The following is a 19,016-nucleotide window of genomic DNA, read 5'->3' on the forward strand; positions in this document are numbered from 1 at the left end:
TACAAGACATACCGAGCTGATCTGAACCTTTCTTAACTTTGATTGTACGCTCTAAAGCAGAAGGAAGGGGAACAATATCCACGGGCCATCCGCTCAGTTGATCTATTGCACCCTGGGTCGAACTTACCCCGCCAATGAGTCGTTCAGTAGCCACAGGGGGCAGCAACGGGTTAATCTTAAAATTAAAACATAAAACTTTATTTTATTAATATTTCACTCAGAGGTTATATTTCATCTAACGAACATAATACATATGCTTTTTAACCAAAAAGCGAAGCGTTTTTTCCACACTACTTTGAAATATTCGGAATTTATCTAAGCCCCCCCCCCCCTAGGAAGAAGATCTTGCGTAGATGCTTATTATTGGGTGGACACAAATGGGATGTAGCCTCCATAAATATAAAACTTATCTTTGTCCTCTTTAATCCCCAGTATAATACCAAGGTTGGCTATGTTCAAGTTTTATCAGACAAGTGTAAAGTCAACTTATTTCCTATGAACCACCTTAATCAAATTTGCCAATTTTGCTTTATCAGCCAGATAAAATCCAGATATTGCAGAAAAAATAAATTTTACAGTCGGAAAATTTAATTTTGTTGCACACCCGAAAAATCCCACCAGTAAAATAAGAATTACCCAAGAGATCACCGCATTTTTGCTAAATAAAGCAAATTCTATTTCCCGTAAAAACCATTCTCAAATGGCAAGAGCGAATAAAACAATGTCTACAGGTATGACAAATGATAATATAAAACATCAAACAGTTCGTGGTAACGAACTGAAAGTAAGGAGCGACCCAGCTCAATAGTAACCAAAACTCTAAAAAACGGAATTTCGATACCAGTAGATACGTCAAAGATACAGAATCGAATTTTTATGCTGATTTCAAATATATAAGTTTCATCAAGTTTAGTCTTGCTCATCAAAAGTTACGAGCCTGAAAAAATTTGCCTTATTTTCGAAAAAAGAGGGAAAACCCCCCTAAAAGTTATAGAATCTTAATGAAAATCACACCTTCAGATTCAGCGTATCAGATAACTCTACTCTAGAAGTTTGAAGTCCTATCTGCAAAAATGTGGAATTTTGTATTTTTTGGCAGAAGCAAGATCACGGATGCGTGTTAATTTTTTTGTTCCAGGGGTGATCGTATCAATCCAGTGGTCCTAGAATATCGGAAGAGGGCTCATTCGAACGGAAATAAAAGTTCTAGTGCCCTTTTTAAGTGAACAAAATTTGGAGGGCAACTAGGCCCCCTCCCACGCTCATTTTTTTACTAAAGTCACCCGATCCAAATTTTGAGATGGCCATTTTGTTCAGCATACTCGAAAATCTAATAAATATGTCTTTGAGGATGACTTTTCAGTAGAGATTTTTTCTGGTTGGGGGAGGGTCGGATGGGGGGGCTACGTGGGAGGATCTTTCCATGGAGGATGTTTTCATGGGGGAAGGGACATTTCTATGAGGGGGTGCCGGATTTCCCAGCATTATTGGAAAAACGATCAGAAAATTAAATAAGAAAAAAAAGTTTTCAACTGAAGGTAAGGAGCAACATTAAAACTTAAAAAGAACAGAAATTATTACGTATATGAGGGGGTTCTCCCCCTAGTCAATACCTCGCTCTTAACGCTAAATTTTTTTTTAGTACTTTTAATAAAACTTCTAATTAAACGGCCTTTGTGATTCAGGGGTCATTCTTAAAGAATTGGAACAAAATTCGAACTGTATGGAACGGTAATTGGAAGTCAGAAGTTTTAGTGCTGTTTTTAAGAGTCAAAAGTGAATGGAGGGAAATCAGCCCCCCCACAAGCCTATCATTCCCCAAATCACATCCGATCAAAATTTTTAGAGAGCTATTTTGTTCAGCATTGTTGAAAAGTCCTATAATTATGTCTTTGGGGATGTCATTTCCCCACATAGTATTCAGGAGAAGGGCTGTAAGTTAGGCAATTCGTTCACTGTTTACACATAGTGTATGTTATTGAGAAAAGTATGCATGTTTGAACTTTACTTTTCAAGGAGACGAAGGGCATTCAGATGATCTTTCAGAAAATGTTGAGGAGAGTGTTGAACAAATCAAACGTTATGTGTATACGGATTGTCAAAAGGGTGTAACACAGGAATAACTGAGTAGATTAATTTGGAAAATTGGGGAAATGATAAGGCAATCGATCAAAATGGCAATATTTGCATGCTACCGATATTACTACAACTACCACCACTACTACTACCACACTACTCCATTTACAGTATTGAAGGTAAATTTGAACTAAATCCAAATGACGCTATGTGCATGCCCATTGTCAGTAAGGTTTTTATGGACCACATGTTCCATAAGAACCTTACATGCCATGGGGCATAAAACTCTTGCTCATGGACTCTGGGGGATTGTGTCCACCCTAAAAACACTGTTTATATGACTTTTGGACTATTGGTAACAAAATGGCTATCTCACAATTTCAATTGAATACGTTTCGGGAAAAGAGGATGTCAGGGGAAGGGGGTGAGAGGCTAGTTGCTCTCCATCGTGTTTGACTCTTACAAGGGAACTAGAACTATACACTTCCAATCAAATGAGCCTCTTTTAAAGTTCACATGATCAGCCCTTCCATAAAAACCTTATATGCCCTTGGGGCATAACTTACAACTCTTACCCCAGACTCTTGGGGATTATGTCAACCCCAACGGCCTTATTATATAATCATTGGACTATTTTGGAACAAATGTCTATCTCAAAATTTCTATCAGATGCTATTCTATCAGATTTCTATCAAAATTTCATTCAGATTTATGGAAAATAAGACGTGGGGAGGGGGAGGGGGTGGCTGCCCCTGATCCCTTTGACTCTTAAAAGGGGCATTACAACACCTTATTTTCAATCCAATGAGCCCCCTCCTGAGTTTATACGACCACCCTTTCCATAAAAACCTTATATACCCTTGGGGCATAACTCATTGCCCTTGCACTGAGGGCTGTGGAGGGGGGGGGGGATTGTCATTCTCAAAGACATAATTTTCGGAACTTTCAACTATGATGAACAAAATGGCAAACTCAAGATTTTGATTAGATTTGTTTTGGGAATGGATGGGCGTGTGGGGGCTTGTTACCCTCCAACCACTAGTGACTAGCAAAAAGGGCACTAGGCCTTTCAATTTCCAATCGAATGAGCCTTTTTTGGAGTTTCTACGATAACAAACGGCCATCTCAAAATTAGTATCAGATACATTTTGGAAAAATATGAGGGGTGGGAGGGGGTATCCACGCTCCGATCACTTTGAATCTTAAAAAGGGCACTAGAACTTCTAATTACCAATCCAATGAGCCCCTCCGAAGTTTATACGACCACCCTTTCTATAAAAAAAACCTTTCCATAAAAACCTTATATGCCCTCGGGGCATAACTCAACCCTTGCGCTGACGGCTGTGGAGGAGGGTGGGGATTGTCGTCCTCAAAGACATAGTTTCTGGACCTTTTAACTACGCTGACCAAAATGGCTCTCTCAAAATTTTGATTGGATGTGTTCGAGGAAATGGTGGGCGTGGGAGGGGGGTTAGTTAGCCCTCCAATCTCTTTGGGCTATTAAAAAGAGCACAAGCCCTTTCAATCTCCACTCGAATCAGCTCTTTTTGAAGTTTCTACGACAACTCCTTCGATACGAAGTGCCCTGGTCTAAAAAAAATGTATTCGCTTTTTACTTAGGCAGCGCTATGGCGCTGCCTATGAAATCTGTCTTACATCGGGCTGTTTGGCTAGTATACAGTAATACGGATGACAGCCATGGCTAAGCAATCGCAACCCTAAACCACGACTATGGCTAAAACTATGACAACAATGGTTACAGCTACATAATAGACTTCGAGAACCGTTAAAGAAGCATTCGCACTGCAATCCTTTTACAATTTTTTTTTTTTTTTTTTTGCAATAAAAAAAAGGAATTTTTCAATGGAAATACCAAAGAAAAATTTTAAATCTAGGGAGGGGAGTCATACTCCCTCAATTCACTCCCCTACAGCAAGCTGATAGCTGCTTATATGTGCAGATACGTAGATACATAAGTTTATGCATAAAAATGTGCGCTTTTATGCACAAACGTTACCAGTCCTGGGGCTTTACAAAGCCTCCTCATAGCCTCTTCATAGTAGATGGGGTAAGTAAACGCTTAATATTTGATTTGAATACTTGATTATTTACGTAATATCAGATTAATGACGCTTTTTGACTACTAACGTCCTTGCGTCGGCCTTGCACTTTGTTGCTACAGCTGAGTTCTAGCTCTGGGTCCTGTACAAACAAGCTGAGACCAAACCCAATTCCCCACAGCAGTACAATAAATGCTTATATTAAAGAATCTAAATGCAGAAGAGAACATTGAAACTGCACAAATCACAAATTGGCCTACCTTTATTAGTGTAGGAAAACCACGTTTTCAGGCAGCGTCTATGCAAAAACTTGAATAACCCTGTGCCCTCACAATATCTTCCTCATTGCCATTTCATAGAAAATGGATAGAGTATACATTTGACTTTTTCAAAGGAATACTTAATAGTTTATGAAGAGAATATTGATGCAGAATAAATATATATACAGGGGCGCCAATTCATTGAAATGCCGGATGTGGGGGGCAAGAATAGTTTTTTTTTTATTACCAGAAAAGTATTTTAAGAAATCAATGGCAACAAAAATTTTGACAATAGCCCCCCCCCCCCAAATTGGCGACCTTTTTTATACGAAAAAGTAGAAACGTAGAAGAAAGTATTATTAGTTTGATGTAAGCTTTCAAAATTTGAGACGAGAAAAATAGTCATATTCATAGTATGTTTATAAGTGTGTCGCTAAAACTAAAAGCTCGGTAGACTTTCCACATGAGGCCTGAACTTGTTTACCAAGTGTAGCTAATTCTTGCCCAAGTGCGAGTGTTGGCATGGCAGTTTTCTAATGATCAGGAATACAAATGGAAAGCGAAGCCCACTTCAATAGTCAGCTCGGACAAACAGATAATAACACAGAATATATACTAATACAGATAAAACTATGGCGAGCATGCTTAGAATCATATAAAAGGCTTCGAAAATCGTTAAAGAAGCCATTACACTGCAAGTGTTTTATTGGACAATGCTTTTGATTTAGTGATTGTTTTATTGAATTGAATGTTGAGTTTTGAACACTAAATTATGAATACTGAATTTGAATGAATATCAAAAATTGAACAACCATTTTGTGAACTGCCTATTCAAAAAGATCCATGTAAATTCATTCTTAGTCCCATGGCAACGGGGAGGAGCCCACAGTTCAGAAGTCATTTAACCCTGATCTTGTAAATTATTCCAGAAACAAATATGTCAGCTATGTTTAGCTGGAAAACTTGTCTCAGAAAAGACAGGTCCCAAAAGAGGAGTGGAAAGAAAAATAAAATAAAGTAAAAAACTTGACCAATTTAAAATAAAATTAATAATACTACACAAACTACTACAAAAATAAAATGAAGTAATATAAAAAATAGTAAAAAACAAAAACAAAGTAATAAATACCAGCTTCGTTTCCTCAAGTATATTGATAAATGACCCTTCTTCAGGCAAGTTTGGCTCTATATTTTGTTCATTTGGCTTGATAATAGCTACATTGACGTAAGCTGGAGGTGGTGGGGTAGCAGGAAGGGTGGGTTTGTAACTCTAAAAAACAGGAAAGAATTGTGTGATATAGAAACAAAACAAAGGAAAACGAGTAGCTCGACCGTCACTTTAAAAAGAAAAAACAAGCAGTGCTAACAGATGTTTGCCTCCAGAAGCATAGCTTTTTGTGGGCTAACAATACAATGATAAAATATCACAAATCCGAAGAACAATACATCACATGCACGACAAACAAAGTAACAAAAAAAAAGAGAAAACAGAGAATAGACATCAGAACACTGTAAAAGACACTTATAAAAAAAAAAAAAAAGAAAAAAAGAAACAAAGTAAACAAATAATTAAACACTAAACCCTTAAAATAAAAATTAAGCAAGGAAAAAGAGCAAAAAAGTTAAGATTCTGATATATAATGCAAAAGAATATGAGAGAGAGAGAGAGAGAGAGAGAGAGAGAGAGAGAGAGAGAGAGAGAGAGAGAGAGAGAGAGAGAGAGAGACAAAGAGAGAAAGAGAGAGAGAGAGAGAGAGAGAGAGAGAGGGAGAGGGAGGGAGGAGAGAGAGAGAGAGAGAGAGAGATTCCAAAGTGAAATAAACTGAACAATGGAGGATGTTTGCACGACTGTCGATGAACTGTATATCAAACAATAAGATGTTCAAAATGTGGGATTACGATAGTTTCGTTAGGTCATTTTTAAGGAAGAGGAAGAAGGGTTGGTTAAATTGTGCTTTTTGAAAATACGGTTGGGGTGAAAAGAAAAGCAGGTAGTTCTCAAACAGCGTAATAAATGTCACGAGAAAATACTTTAAGGAAGCAGGAACTTAGCTGGAGGGATAGACTGAAACTCTTAACAGAGCTGGATAGAGGAGCAATCGCCGAGGAGTCTTTGTTTCAACTCCAGTATGACTGATGAAAGGTATGAAAAGTAGAATGGCAGAGGTGCAGTTTTTTTTTCGGAACAGAAATAAGAATGAAAGAATAAGAAGATAAGTCTGCGAAATAAGATAAGAATTTTGAATGAGACGAACACGACGGTGGTCAACAAGGGTCTACAAACCAAAGGGACGCTTTGAAAGACTGGGGAATATTTGTTAGAAGTTATCCAGAAGAAGTACATAAGGGTAGTTGTAGGTATCCGTTTGTCGGGTGTTAAATCAAAGACTAAGCGGACTTTCAAGGGCTATAATGAAAAAAAAAGGTTAATATGGCTCGTTAACGTTTTACGGATGAAGGATGACAAACTGCCAGAGATTGTACTTGCCATTCAATCCATATGTCATACGTCTGGGGCCAAATGTAACGCAAACGGTTCACGAATTACAAGGCCGTATCCAGGGGGGTTTACCCCGTTTGTACCCCCCTCCGAAATTTTTGACTGAGTCGAAAATAAGTCAAAAATTAGTAAAACCTAGGTAAAAATCAGTAAAATTAGTCGAAAACGGAGTCAAAATTAGTAACCCCCCCCCCCGAAAAAGTCAAAAATTAGTAACCCCCCCTCCCCCCGAAAAATAATCCTGGATCCGCTCCTGACGAATTATATGATAGGGGTTATAAGGAAAGATTGAAAGGAAATTAGAACTTAACGGGATGTTTTAAAAATGGAGCTTTTTATATATTGGGTTGGAGGAAGAGCTTGGGAAGCTGTGTTGGCCTCAAAAGGCTTGGTGGTGCAGTTAGCAGTTAGTAGTAGTAGTAGGGATAGTAGCCTAGTATCAGTGAAGATCCATTAATTTTTTTTACCGGCGAGGAGGTTCAGGGGACTAGCCTTAGGTGATTCCCCTTTACATTAAGTGCAAATATGATATTGCGCTTCGAACTAGAGTAAATCTAGAAGAAACCATTTAGAACTAGTTCCAGGCATTATTCTGGAACTAGAGTAAATCAGTCGTCCCCCAATGGGACGGGAAGAGGTCGTAGGAACAGACTTAAAGTAAATTGGGACTTCTTAGAAGGGTGCAAAGAGATTGGGATGGAGGATGAGCGTGCACTAGCTAGTTGGCATCAGGCGAGTAGGTGCTGCATTGATTTGTTAGTAGTAGTAGTAGTAGTAGTAGTAGTAGAAGCATCAATCGACATGGCAGGACAATCGGTTAAGAAAGACGGTTAATTCCATTCGAAAAGCGTTAGACCTAAAATATGCGAAGATTTTGAATGGTCGATCTATTAAAAAAAAGAAGTTTTTCAGTGACATTTGTACATTTTATCTAAGTATAGGAAGGACGAAGAACTTTTCATCCCAGAAGGCAATAGGATATTTAATAGATCGATCTTTGATATTTTAAATTTGCTTTCAAGAAAAAGCTAAGAGAATGCAACAGATACTTCCTAAGAAACTGCTAAAAGGAACTTCTTTTAAATTGTCAGATTTTAAACACAATTGGACATCAGCCCTTTTAATAAGTTGCAAGTTAAAATAAATAATATATCTTATTTTTATTTTATTTACCCAATACAAATAATTTTAAGAAGTGCTACTACTAATGACACCTCATCGCAGCACCAAACCACCTGAGGGCAACATAATTATGAAAACTACTCCTCCACCTTATCTGCTCAAAGCTTCACTCTTTGCTCCTTCCTATGATATTCCCGTTTCCTTTGAATCCTTTCTTATGACTTTTTTCGTTCAACCCAAGACGGATTACTAAAAATATTGATTTTTGGCAGTCCTTCATCCGTAGCGCGTGTAATTCGAATCCTTGATACCAAAATAGTGATTTTTTATATATATAGTGACTATTAAAAATAGTGATTCTAATATATTGTGACTTTGATATAATGTTTTTAATATATTATGTTTTAATAGATAGAAATATAATAAATATGTTTATAATAAATGTAAAAAGTATAGAAGAAATATAGAATGTAGAATGTAATTATACAAAAATAATATAGAAATTTAATTTAATTGAATGTTTTACATCATTAAAATAAAATGTGATTTTAATTATAAATGCATATGTGATTTTAATTGTGATTTGTAAAAAAATTGTGATTTTAATAGAAATTTTAATATATAGTGATTACTCAAAATAGTGATGTTGGCAATACTTCATGCACAGCATGTGCCTTCATTCCTTTAAACGTGGCCTAGCCATAAACGTAGCCTAGATATTTAGATATTTAGTTTCCTACTGGCTGTGGACAGGCCTGCCAACTCCAGACTGTTTACCAAGAAAGGATAAGGCTGTAAAACTGGAAAAAAAAACCGGGAAAAGCAATTATTTTTTTGAAAATATACATCTCAATATATTTTAAGAAAAAGAAACCATGCTACGTGAACATACGAAAGGTTACCTGTTCAATAACATAATTAGAAAATTAAGCTTTATTAAATTTTCATTATATATTTTTTATGATTCAATTTCTATTCATTTGATTTACTATAAGCCAGTGGTTTCCAATCAATTTTGAGCCATGCCCCCCCTCGTGATGCTTAAATTTGGTTATTCAAAATTTTGCATATATTCACCTGAAGGAAGCTTAGAAGGGCTATTGGTATATCAACGTGGTTTTTTTTTTCAGGTTGTTCTCTAGGCATAATTTCTGTTGATGAAAAATAGTGTCCGTGTAAAAGGCCTTTTATTTAATGGATGACGTTATTGAAATGACGTTATCAAGTATCTTTACTGCTCTTTAAATGCATATGAATGTCAGGTAATTCACATGAAAACTGTTTTTTCTTCAAAATTAATGCTATAAATAATTTCTGAGACCAGACTGGCTAATCATGATATAACGAAAAAATAGTAAAAAAGAGAAAACGAGGATTATACAAGCCAGTGAAAAATATGGACTAAAATGCAAATATTTCGGTTAAGACCTCCGCTTGACCGTCAGCAGTGCAAGATAATAACATAAAAATTACTAATAAAAATCCAAGGATATTATAAAAAAAATTTTAAAACGTAAAACAAACCACAATTAAAATTTGAAGACCCTTTCCATGTAACGGTGAAAGGGTTGAGTTACCCTTCCACCGTAATGCTCTAAAAGTATAATTTCACATTAATGCTCTAAAGTATAATCAGCCAGAGTGTACATCCCGCCCACGACCCAACAAAATATAGCCACATTCCAATAGTGGGGCCTGAACCCCGTGTTGGGAATCACGATTCTAAATAAACAGTGTCCAAGAACTCGCTTACATAGCAAGCTGAGTAACGATTTGGATAAGTTGGCCACAGAACTTGCCAAGAAAACATCGTGATACAAATAAAACAAATTGCAAAATGTCCATTTTAAAATAGCAAGTTTAGAATTTGTTAGCATTTTTATAGTCAGAAATCGAATTAAACTGTTAAAACTACCTGATTTCTAAGTTTTCTGTTATATTCAAAGCAATTCTTGTACATTTTTAGCGCATTATCGTAAGCAAAATGAAATAAATCAAAGCTAAGTACATGAGGTTTTTCAAAAAAAGAAAGAAAAAACCTGTAACTCGACTGGACACCTATCAAAAAATAAGAACTGTTTTGATTGGTCATTTTCAGAAAATAAAACTTAAATCTGTGCTTTAGATTTTTAATTACCAAATTTTGAGAGAATAGACTAGAGCAACCTATGAACTATGATATATTTTACGTTTGTAAATTGACATAAAATATTTCCATCAATTATCGACCACATAAACATAGAAAGTGAAACCTTTAAAATGCACTAAAACTTGATTTTCCAGAAAACTGTTCTATCAACATGCGCCGCAAGGAACGCAACTGCTTTCAACATACGGAAACAAAATTCTGAAACCTTATGAAAACGAGGAAAGAACACTCGCTTAATCTGAATACAACTTCTTTCAGGTGTGGATGTCAGTAACTTCTGTAAAGGATTGAAGGATAGGTGCGGTAAGTTATATAGTAACTGTTCTTGGTTATCTGGTAATCATTCCTGGTAATCCTGTGGTTTGTTACTGACACTGAGACATAACATGTCAAGATCGGTCCTTAGTTTCATTAACCTTTTTTGAGTGGAAGGAGTAGATAATTTTGTCTACCCTGAGAACTTAATAGCTTGCTGTAAATCCAAAAATACTTTTTTCGGTATTTGGTATTTTCACTGAAAAATATTTAAAAAAGCCAAATTGTACCCCCCTCTAGATTTTGAAATATACCCTTTTCTGAATCTCCTTTTTTTTAAAGATAAAAAATCATTGCCCCACCTTACACTTTCGTGAATTGGCGCCCTTAGTAATAACTAGATATGGAAATTAGTGAGAATATGCGAAACATAAATAACAAAAGCACAAAATATTTAAGTTCAACTTAAGAGCACATAGGAGGGTAAAGAATTTGCGAACAGAAGCACTATTTTGGCGTTTCAAAGATAAACCAGGGAGAGTATATCAACCAATGAAAGTGAAAAAACAAAAAACATAACAAATATTTCAACAAACCATATAAAAAAAAAGTTAAAGATTGGCCAATTTATATGGCGTTTTGTCCATAAAATGCCAAATGAAAATGGAGCTTTGGTGTGTTCGAGTCAAGTACGTCAAACATGGCACAAAAAAAACGGACATTAACGAAAGAAGAACAATACATACCGAATCATGCACTTACGCAAGGCAGTAGCCTCCAGGTCTGGGTCCCCCCCGAGATCCCAAATTATTTGACATTTCTTATTCAAATTATCAAATTTTGTACCTAAATTTGGCCCTCTCCAAAAAAAACCTAGCTCACGTGCAGTGCCGGATTTTTCGGAAAAACCGTTTTCTTAAAGTTGGTGAATTGGTCAGGCAACGTATGTAGTTCAGGGGAATTTTGAGCCCGTCTCCCTTTGAGATTTTTCCTATACGTAACTTTGGATGTTTCCTTTATAATTCGTCAATTTATTATGCTATTTTCGGTTTCGTACAATCCTAACCCCTAAAAATACTCTGCATACACATCTGAATGAAGTACGAAATGCAACTATTTTTAAGGAAGGCGGTTCAACTATCATGAAGAGTGCAGTGGTGGGTCTGACTCTCTTGCGCCCAGGGAAAAATCTTTTGATTAGCCCCCCTCCCCCTGTCTCCCAAAAAATGTAAAGCCAAATTCAACAAAAACTTCAATTATTAACAAAACTATTTTCAATTTATTGATTTATACATAATTTATTTTTAATTATTATTATTATTTAATTATTTTTTATCTATTTTTATTTTATTAATTAATTAATAATTTATTAATTACCTTCATTGATTAACTGCACTGTGTACTTTATTTTGATAAAAATAACATCTCAAAAAATTATAAAAAGACTTATTTATTATAACCGTTAGATTATTTGTTTTAAATTTCACGCCCCTAAAATTTCTGCACCCAGGGCAAGGGCCTCCTCTGTCCCCCGCTAAAACGGCCTCTGGAAGAGTGGCTTATATGACTTGCGCATGTCCTAAATAGCCTAAAAAATGACAAGAGAGAGAGGCCAGGATGGGACTATAAAATAAGAGTTTTAGGGTTGTAGCTACAACAGAGGCTTTGAACTGGGTTTGATGGAGGTGTACTCCCCAGTGTGTTGACCTCATGAAGCTTGACGCTGTTAACAGTTTTCAGCCAAATGCATAATTTTTTTTACCCTAATAATCGATTGGTAATATCCAGAAAAACTTCGACTGTATTCCTTTTGATTTCCCTGAACTCAAAATCGTTACGTTGCAAAATTGGGTGAGTCCACCTCCAGTAAATTTTTTTCAATTTTCGTGTTAAAACATTTGACTGACTCTTAACTTCATATGATAAAAGGGATGAAAATAGTGACGAAGACCACACTGCCTTTCCATTGATCAAGGTGATCTAAAATCATTGATTTTAGATCACCTTAATACATACGATAGAAATTCACAGTTTACTTTAGAAATCGAAATCGCAAATAAAATCCCATTCCTAGATGTGTTAGTTATTCGTAGCTTCGATAAACTCAATTTTACTATTTATAGAAAACCAACACAAAATGATAAATATTTACATTTTAAATCAAACCACCCCCCACAAGTTAAAAGAGCAGTTGTAATACCCCTCGTCGATTGGGCCTTAAATATTTGTTCTCATTCCCACATAACAGCATAATTAAATTTTATCAAGGAAATACTTTTTGGAAATGGGTATCCTGCTTTATATATTAATAGTGTAATTAATTTTAGGCTAAAGAGACATTCCAGTAAAATTAATGATAGTTTATCATGTGATACGTTTGACAAGCCCTTAAACATAATTTAGCTCCCCTATATCCCGAAACTCACAAAAAATCTTAAAAATGTTTCTGCAAAAATTAATCTGTATGGGTATCCTATTTTATTTATTAATAATGTAATTAATTGTAGACTGAAGAGACATTCCCGTAAAATTAATGATAGTTTACCATGTGATATTTCTGACAAGCCCTTAAACATAATTTACCTCCAGTATTCACAAATAATTTTAGAATCATAAATTTTCTAAATTCTGGTAAAGATAAAACCCCAGTTACTTGTCAAAGAGGGGTCTACCAAATACCTTGCGATTGTGGCAAATATTATGTAGGTAGAACACACCAGAATTTAGAAAAGCGCATACAACAGCATAAAGATGATATACTCATAGCTCTAAATTCTAGTATTTCCTTTGTTTCATCTGATTCTGCATTAGGCAGCCATATTTTTGAAAATCCTAGCCACAATATACTTTTTGATGAATCCGCCCTTATTAGCAATGACCTAGGCATAAAGCAGGTGGTCCGAGAATCAATTGAAATCAGACTTAAGATAAATAATAATATTTCCTTAAATAGGGACTTGGGGGAATATACACTAAATGCTCTAGACACAAATGTAATTAAAAATGATCTGAAGAAATATTTCAAAAAAACAACTGAGATTAACACAGAGCTTGTCATAAAAACAGCTTTGAGTTTAGCTGCCAAAATAGCTGCATTAGCAATAATAACGTGTTTTTAATTTATTTTTCTTTCTTCTCATTGAATCGCCTTGTTTTACCTTACTTTTTATCAGTCCTGGTTGAACTTCGCTGAAGTAAGGATGCTAGGACTGCTTTGAAAAATTTTTAATTTTTGTTTTTATTGGTTGCATGTTATTGTGAGTCTTTTTTCTTTTAAATATTTTGTCTTGCTGAGGACGGCACTTGGACATAGGGCCAATATATTCATTCAAATTATCTCCACTGTCTTACAAAAAGATTTCCCTATTGTTCTTCGTTCTTTTGTTGTTTGAGAAAAGGGATACTCCATAAAATTAAAAGCACATCTACCTTTAGCGTTTTCTATATATATATATATATATATATATATATATATATATATATATATATATATATATATATATATATATATATATATATATATATATATATATATATATATATATATATATATATATATATATATATATATATATATATATATATATATATATATATATAAAACAGAGCCGGAAATCTGAAGAACTTAAGCATTATTTCAATACAAGCCCAGTAGGGATTCAGCAAGAAAACTCAGTGGGGAAACTCAGCATGTATCCAAATGAACACTTTCAGATATATTCATATTGAATTGCCTAAACACAAAACTCGTTTCGTTGCAAAACTGATTAAGTCCAATTTCTCTATATTTCCTTTCAAATTTTAGCCTAAAAACATTTTATTGATTTTTAACTTTGTATGTTCATGGGCATCTATCCTAAAAGTAATAGCGCATCTATAATTGGTATTTTCTGGAAAACTGGACCAGCAATATGTGAAACTAAGGCAATCACTACAGGCCTTAAAAAAGTGTGGCCCGGAACCACCCTTTTTGGCGTACCTTGATTGGCTGAGTTTTCCATGATCGCCATAATTTTCTTGAAAATGCGAAATGCGGATATGCGCAGCAGATTTCTCAGAAAAAGCCCCCCTTCCCCAAAAACATTCCCATCCTAGACTCTTGAAATATGTGTAACTTTTTATAATTTTCGTAAGGCTGAATGCCCCTGGTGAAAAAATGGAGGCACCTGTTCACACACACTCAATTTTAGATCTGAGAAAACCAGTTTCATAGCAACAAAGACAAGTGACGGGTGACAGATTGCATTGGACTTATATAATTTCGGGTATATATTTGCACATAAGGGGGGGCGGGTAAAGTATAGCGGGTCTGATACAAAATGGGTTAGCTACAATTATTCTGCATATTATGAAGTAAGAATCGTTTTCAAACTTCATACTGTCAAAATACATTACCCCCCCCCAAATGTGAAAATATGTAGCGTAATTTATATAAGACTAATGCATTCTGTCACCCGTCACTTGTCTTTGTGGCTACGAAACTGGTTACCTCAGATCTAAGATTCTTGAGTATGTTCAGAATAATTAAAAAGTACCAAAATGGATATACTTTAAAAACAATCAAAATATTTTTCTTTTTTACTTTTTTGCTACGTACACAAAATAATAAAAAAGGGAAATAAATAATTCATAATAAAAAAAAACTAAAAGTAGCATTATAAATGACGTTTATTTAAATCAACGAGAAGGATAAGATAATTTGTGCAGAGATAAAAGATTGTCAGCATTTGGTTCCCTGATTGTTAATTTTAATCTTAAATGAAATTCCACGTTCTATAGAATCTTCCTTCTGCGGTGACAAACTTACCGAACCAAACTCCGGTGCAATGCGCACCTCCAACAGACTCTTCTTACCCCTGGAGGTAAAATAGTATCAATATTACTGTCCTTGGAACTTCAACATCATTTTCAAAAAAGAACGAGCCTCAAAACAACCAGTTCCAGCAGAGACAGGAACTTTTGATATCCTGAATAGCATATTCAACCCGTTCTTGGCAGAATCTTCTGATTTTTTTTTTTTTTTTTTTTTTACGTATCTCCGTTTAATTTCCTGCTTTTTAATTTAATTTTCTTTCTTAATTTAATAAAAGACGCTACCAAGACAAATTTAAAAAAATTCAAAAGGAAATTTCACCAACAGTCCATTTTGTTATTGACTTACAGTTAAACTATTTTGATCCAGAAGACGATTTATGCATTAAAATATAATTCAATAAACACTATTAAGAACATGCAATGACGTCATCAAAGCCGTGGAGAAAGATCAAAGCACTATTATTGGTAGAGGGGGTGGGGTATTTAAGAAAAGTTGAATTTAAGGTCTAAATGTCAAACCTACTATGTAGATATGATCAGGCTCATTACACAGTTTTCCTGAAGAGTATCAACAAAGTTCTTAGAAAGGAATTTTCCCACCCCTTGAGTACGCGCTTTCCAAGCTTGAATTGTATTGCCCCTTTCAATTTTGGAAAGCATTTATAAAAAAAATACTGTTATTTTTCTTCTATATAAAAGCATTTATATGGAATTCAAAATTCATGAATTTTTGAAAATCAGTCGAATAGCTAATTTTCCCCAAAACAAGGAGAATTACATTTCCCTTAGTGGTACCTAGAACCTTCATTAACTTAGCCAAGTAAGATCAAATGATCAAATGATTCAAATGATTTAAATTTAAATTAGGGATCCAGGTCAAACAAGAAGAATCCAAAACAATATAAAATCTTCCCTTATTTATCCTGATTGTCCAGTTCAGTCATAAACTACCACCTTTAAGCTTAGGGGAACCCAGGCCACGTTGTTCGCGCTAACATCTGTCAGGCTAAGTTAAGTTATTATTTTGATAAGATGACTTTCAAGTATGAAAAAGCAGTTAAGAGGACTTTCGAATAATGAAAAATAGGGGCCGCCATTCTAAACTCGGACAAACAAAAAACATGCTTTTATCAAATCATTTACATTTTTATCGCTGAATACGCAACCCTTCCACAATCCAAAATTGAATATGTTTCACCTCACAGAAGCAAAAATTAAGGTACTTCCCTTTTGTAATAAAATCAAACAGTTCGTGGTAACGAACTGTAAGTAAGGAGCGACCCGGCTCAATGGTAACCGAAACTCTAGAAAACGGGTTTTTGATACCAATAGATACATTAAAAGAATCAAATTTCAATGATGATATCAAATATATAACTTGCATCAAGTTTAGTGCTACCTATCAAAAGTTACGCCCCTGAGAAAATTTGGCTAATTTTAAAAAAAGGGGGAAAGACCTCCTAAGTGTCATGGAACCTTAATGAAAATCACACCATCATATTCAGCGTATCAGAGAACCCTGCTGTAGAGGTTTCAAGCTCCTATCTACAAAAATGTGGAATTTTACATTTTTTGCCAGAAAAAAGATCACGGATACGTGTTTATTTGTTTTTTTTTTTTGTTTTTTTTTCCCAGGGGTGATCGTATCGACCCAGTGGTCCTAGAATATGGCGAGAGGGCTCTTTTGAACAGAAATTAAAAGTTCTAGTTCCCTTTTTAAGTGACCAAAAAAAATGGAGGGCACCTAGGCCCCCTCCCACGCTTATTGTTTTCCCAAAGTCACTCGATCAAAATTTTGAGATAGCCATTTTGTTCAGCATGGTCGAAAATATGATAAATATGTCTTTTAGAATGACTTAATCCCCGAAGTTCCCAGAGGGAGGGCTAAAAGTTATGAACTTTACCCAATGTTAACATATAGTATTGGTTATTGGGAAGTATACAGAAGTTTTCAGGAGGTTTTTTTTCTGGTAGTGGGAGGGAAGGGTGGGTCGGTGGTTATGTTGGAGGATCTGTTCATGAAGGAAGTTTTCATGGGGGAAGGGAAATTGCCATGAAGGGGGCACCGGACTTGCCAGCATTATTTATTGGTTATTGGGAAGTATACAACCATTTTCAGGAAGGATTTTTTCTGGAGGGGGGCTAGAGGAGGGGGTTACTCTGGAGAATATTTCCGTAGAGGATGTTTCTTTGGGGTAAGGGACACTTCTATGAAGGGGGCGCCGGATTTCCAAGCATTATTTAAAAACCGATCAGAAATTAAATAAAAAAAAAAGTTTTTTCAACTGAAATGTAAAAACGAATATTAGAACTTAAAACGAACAGAAATTATAACGTATGTGAGGGGGGTCTCCCCCAAGTCAATACCTCGCTCTTTACGCTACAGTTTTTTTTAGTGATTTCAAAAGAGCTATCTATTCTAATTAAATGACCTTTGTGATTCAGAGGTTTGTTAATAAAAATTTTTTTAACTTTCAACGTAAAGAGCGTCGTATGGACTAAGGGGAGAACCCCCTCATATATGTAATAACATATACGTAATAAAAAAAAAACAATAAAAAAACAAGCGATACTGCTAACAAGTAATTAAAACATTTAAAAACGGAATTTTAATGTCAATAAATGAATCAAAAGAATGGGCTTATAATGCTGATTCTAAATATATAAATTTTATTAAGTTTAGTTTTACTCATCAAAGGCTACGAGCCTGAGAAAATTTACTCGATTTTTAAAGAGGGAGGAAACATCCCCTACAAGTGAAAGAATTTTAATGAAAATCACACCGTCAGATTCAGCGTATCAGAAAACCCTATTACATAGGTTTCAAGCTCATATCTGCAAAAATCAACTTTGTATTTTTTGCCAGAAGAAAAATATACGAATATAGAAGTTAGTTACGTAAGTTAATTTGTAAAGACATCCATTTAGCAAAAGAAAAGTAAAATTTTTATGCAAATAAAAGCTGCATTAACTAAAAAACGATCAGAAATTAAATTAAAAAAAACAAGCTTTTTAAACTGAAAGTAAGGAGCGACATTAAAACTTAAAACGAACAGAAATTATTCCGTATATGAAAGGGGCTGTCCCCTCCTCAACGCCTCGCTCTTTACGCTAAAGTTTGACTCTGTCTCACAACTTTATTTTTTAAAACAATAAAAAACTTTAGCGTAAAGAGCGAGGCGTTGAGGAGGGAACAGCCCCTTTCATATACGGAATAATTTCTGTTCGTTTTAAGTTTTAATGTGGCTCCTTACTTTCAGTTTAAAAAACTTTTTATTTTATTTAATCTACTTAAAGAACCAAGGACAGTGAGGATGTAATCCACCTATTTTGAATTGGTTAGGTTGAAACTTACACAACCATATACCAAAACCCTTAATTTACTGAGCCTTATATTAGATAATGTTTGCTTCAAAAATCATTTTCTTCTTTCCCCACGATTTCAATAAATTTCAAAGTATTTTTCAGTCTGAAAAAAAAAAAAACACGTAAAGCAAACTTCAAAAATGAAATTTGGTAGATAAATAAACCCAGTACTGGGCTCTCTTGCGCCAAGGGCAAAATCTTGATTATCCCCCCCCCCTGTCTCCCACAAATTTTCAGGCCAAATTTTAACAAAATTTTATTTATTAACAAAATTTTTCATTTATTTAAATATGACTTTTATTAATTTAGCTTCTGTAAAAATTATTAATTATCTCGTATTAATTATTTCATTAAGAATGGTGATGAAGATATGTGAAAAAAGAAAATTTTGGATTCAATTTGTTTATTAGTTA

The 19,016-nt window shown here is 34.8% G+C and overlaps 1 protein-coding gene across 1 annotated transcript in view; it reads right to left on the bottom strand.

Annotated features, from left to right (window-relative positions):
• The window catches only part of LOC148954169 (multiple PDZ domain protein-like), a 416,101-nt gene that overhangs the window by 150,715 nt on the left and 246,370 nt on the right, over positions 1–19,016 (bottom strand). Inside the window, exons 20-21 of the mRNA XM_089086188.1 lie at positions 5,526–5,666; positions 13–175 (exon numbers count right to left, since the gene is read on the bottom strand). Of these exons, the coding sequence (XP_088942314.1) occupies positions 13–175; positions 5,526–5,666 (304 nt within the window). The remainder of the gene's footprint in view (positions 1–12; positions 176–5,525; positions 5,667–19,016) is intronic.

Source organism: Artemia sp. Qi Xiang Cuo, chromosome 3, assembly GCF_049724085.1.
Source record: "Artemia sp. Qi Xiang Cuo chromosome 3, ASM4972408v1, whole genome shotgun sequence".
Taxonomy (NCBI): domain Eukaryota; kingdom Metazoa; phylum Arthropoda; class Branchiopoda; order Anostraca; family Artemiidae; genus Artemia; species Artemia sp. Qi Xiang Cuo.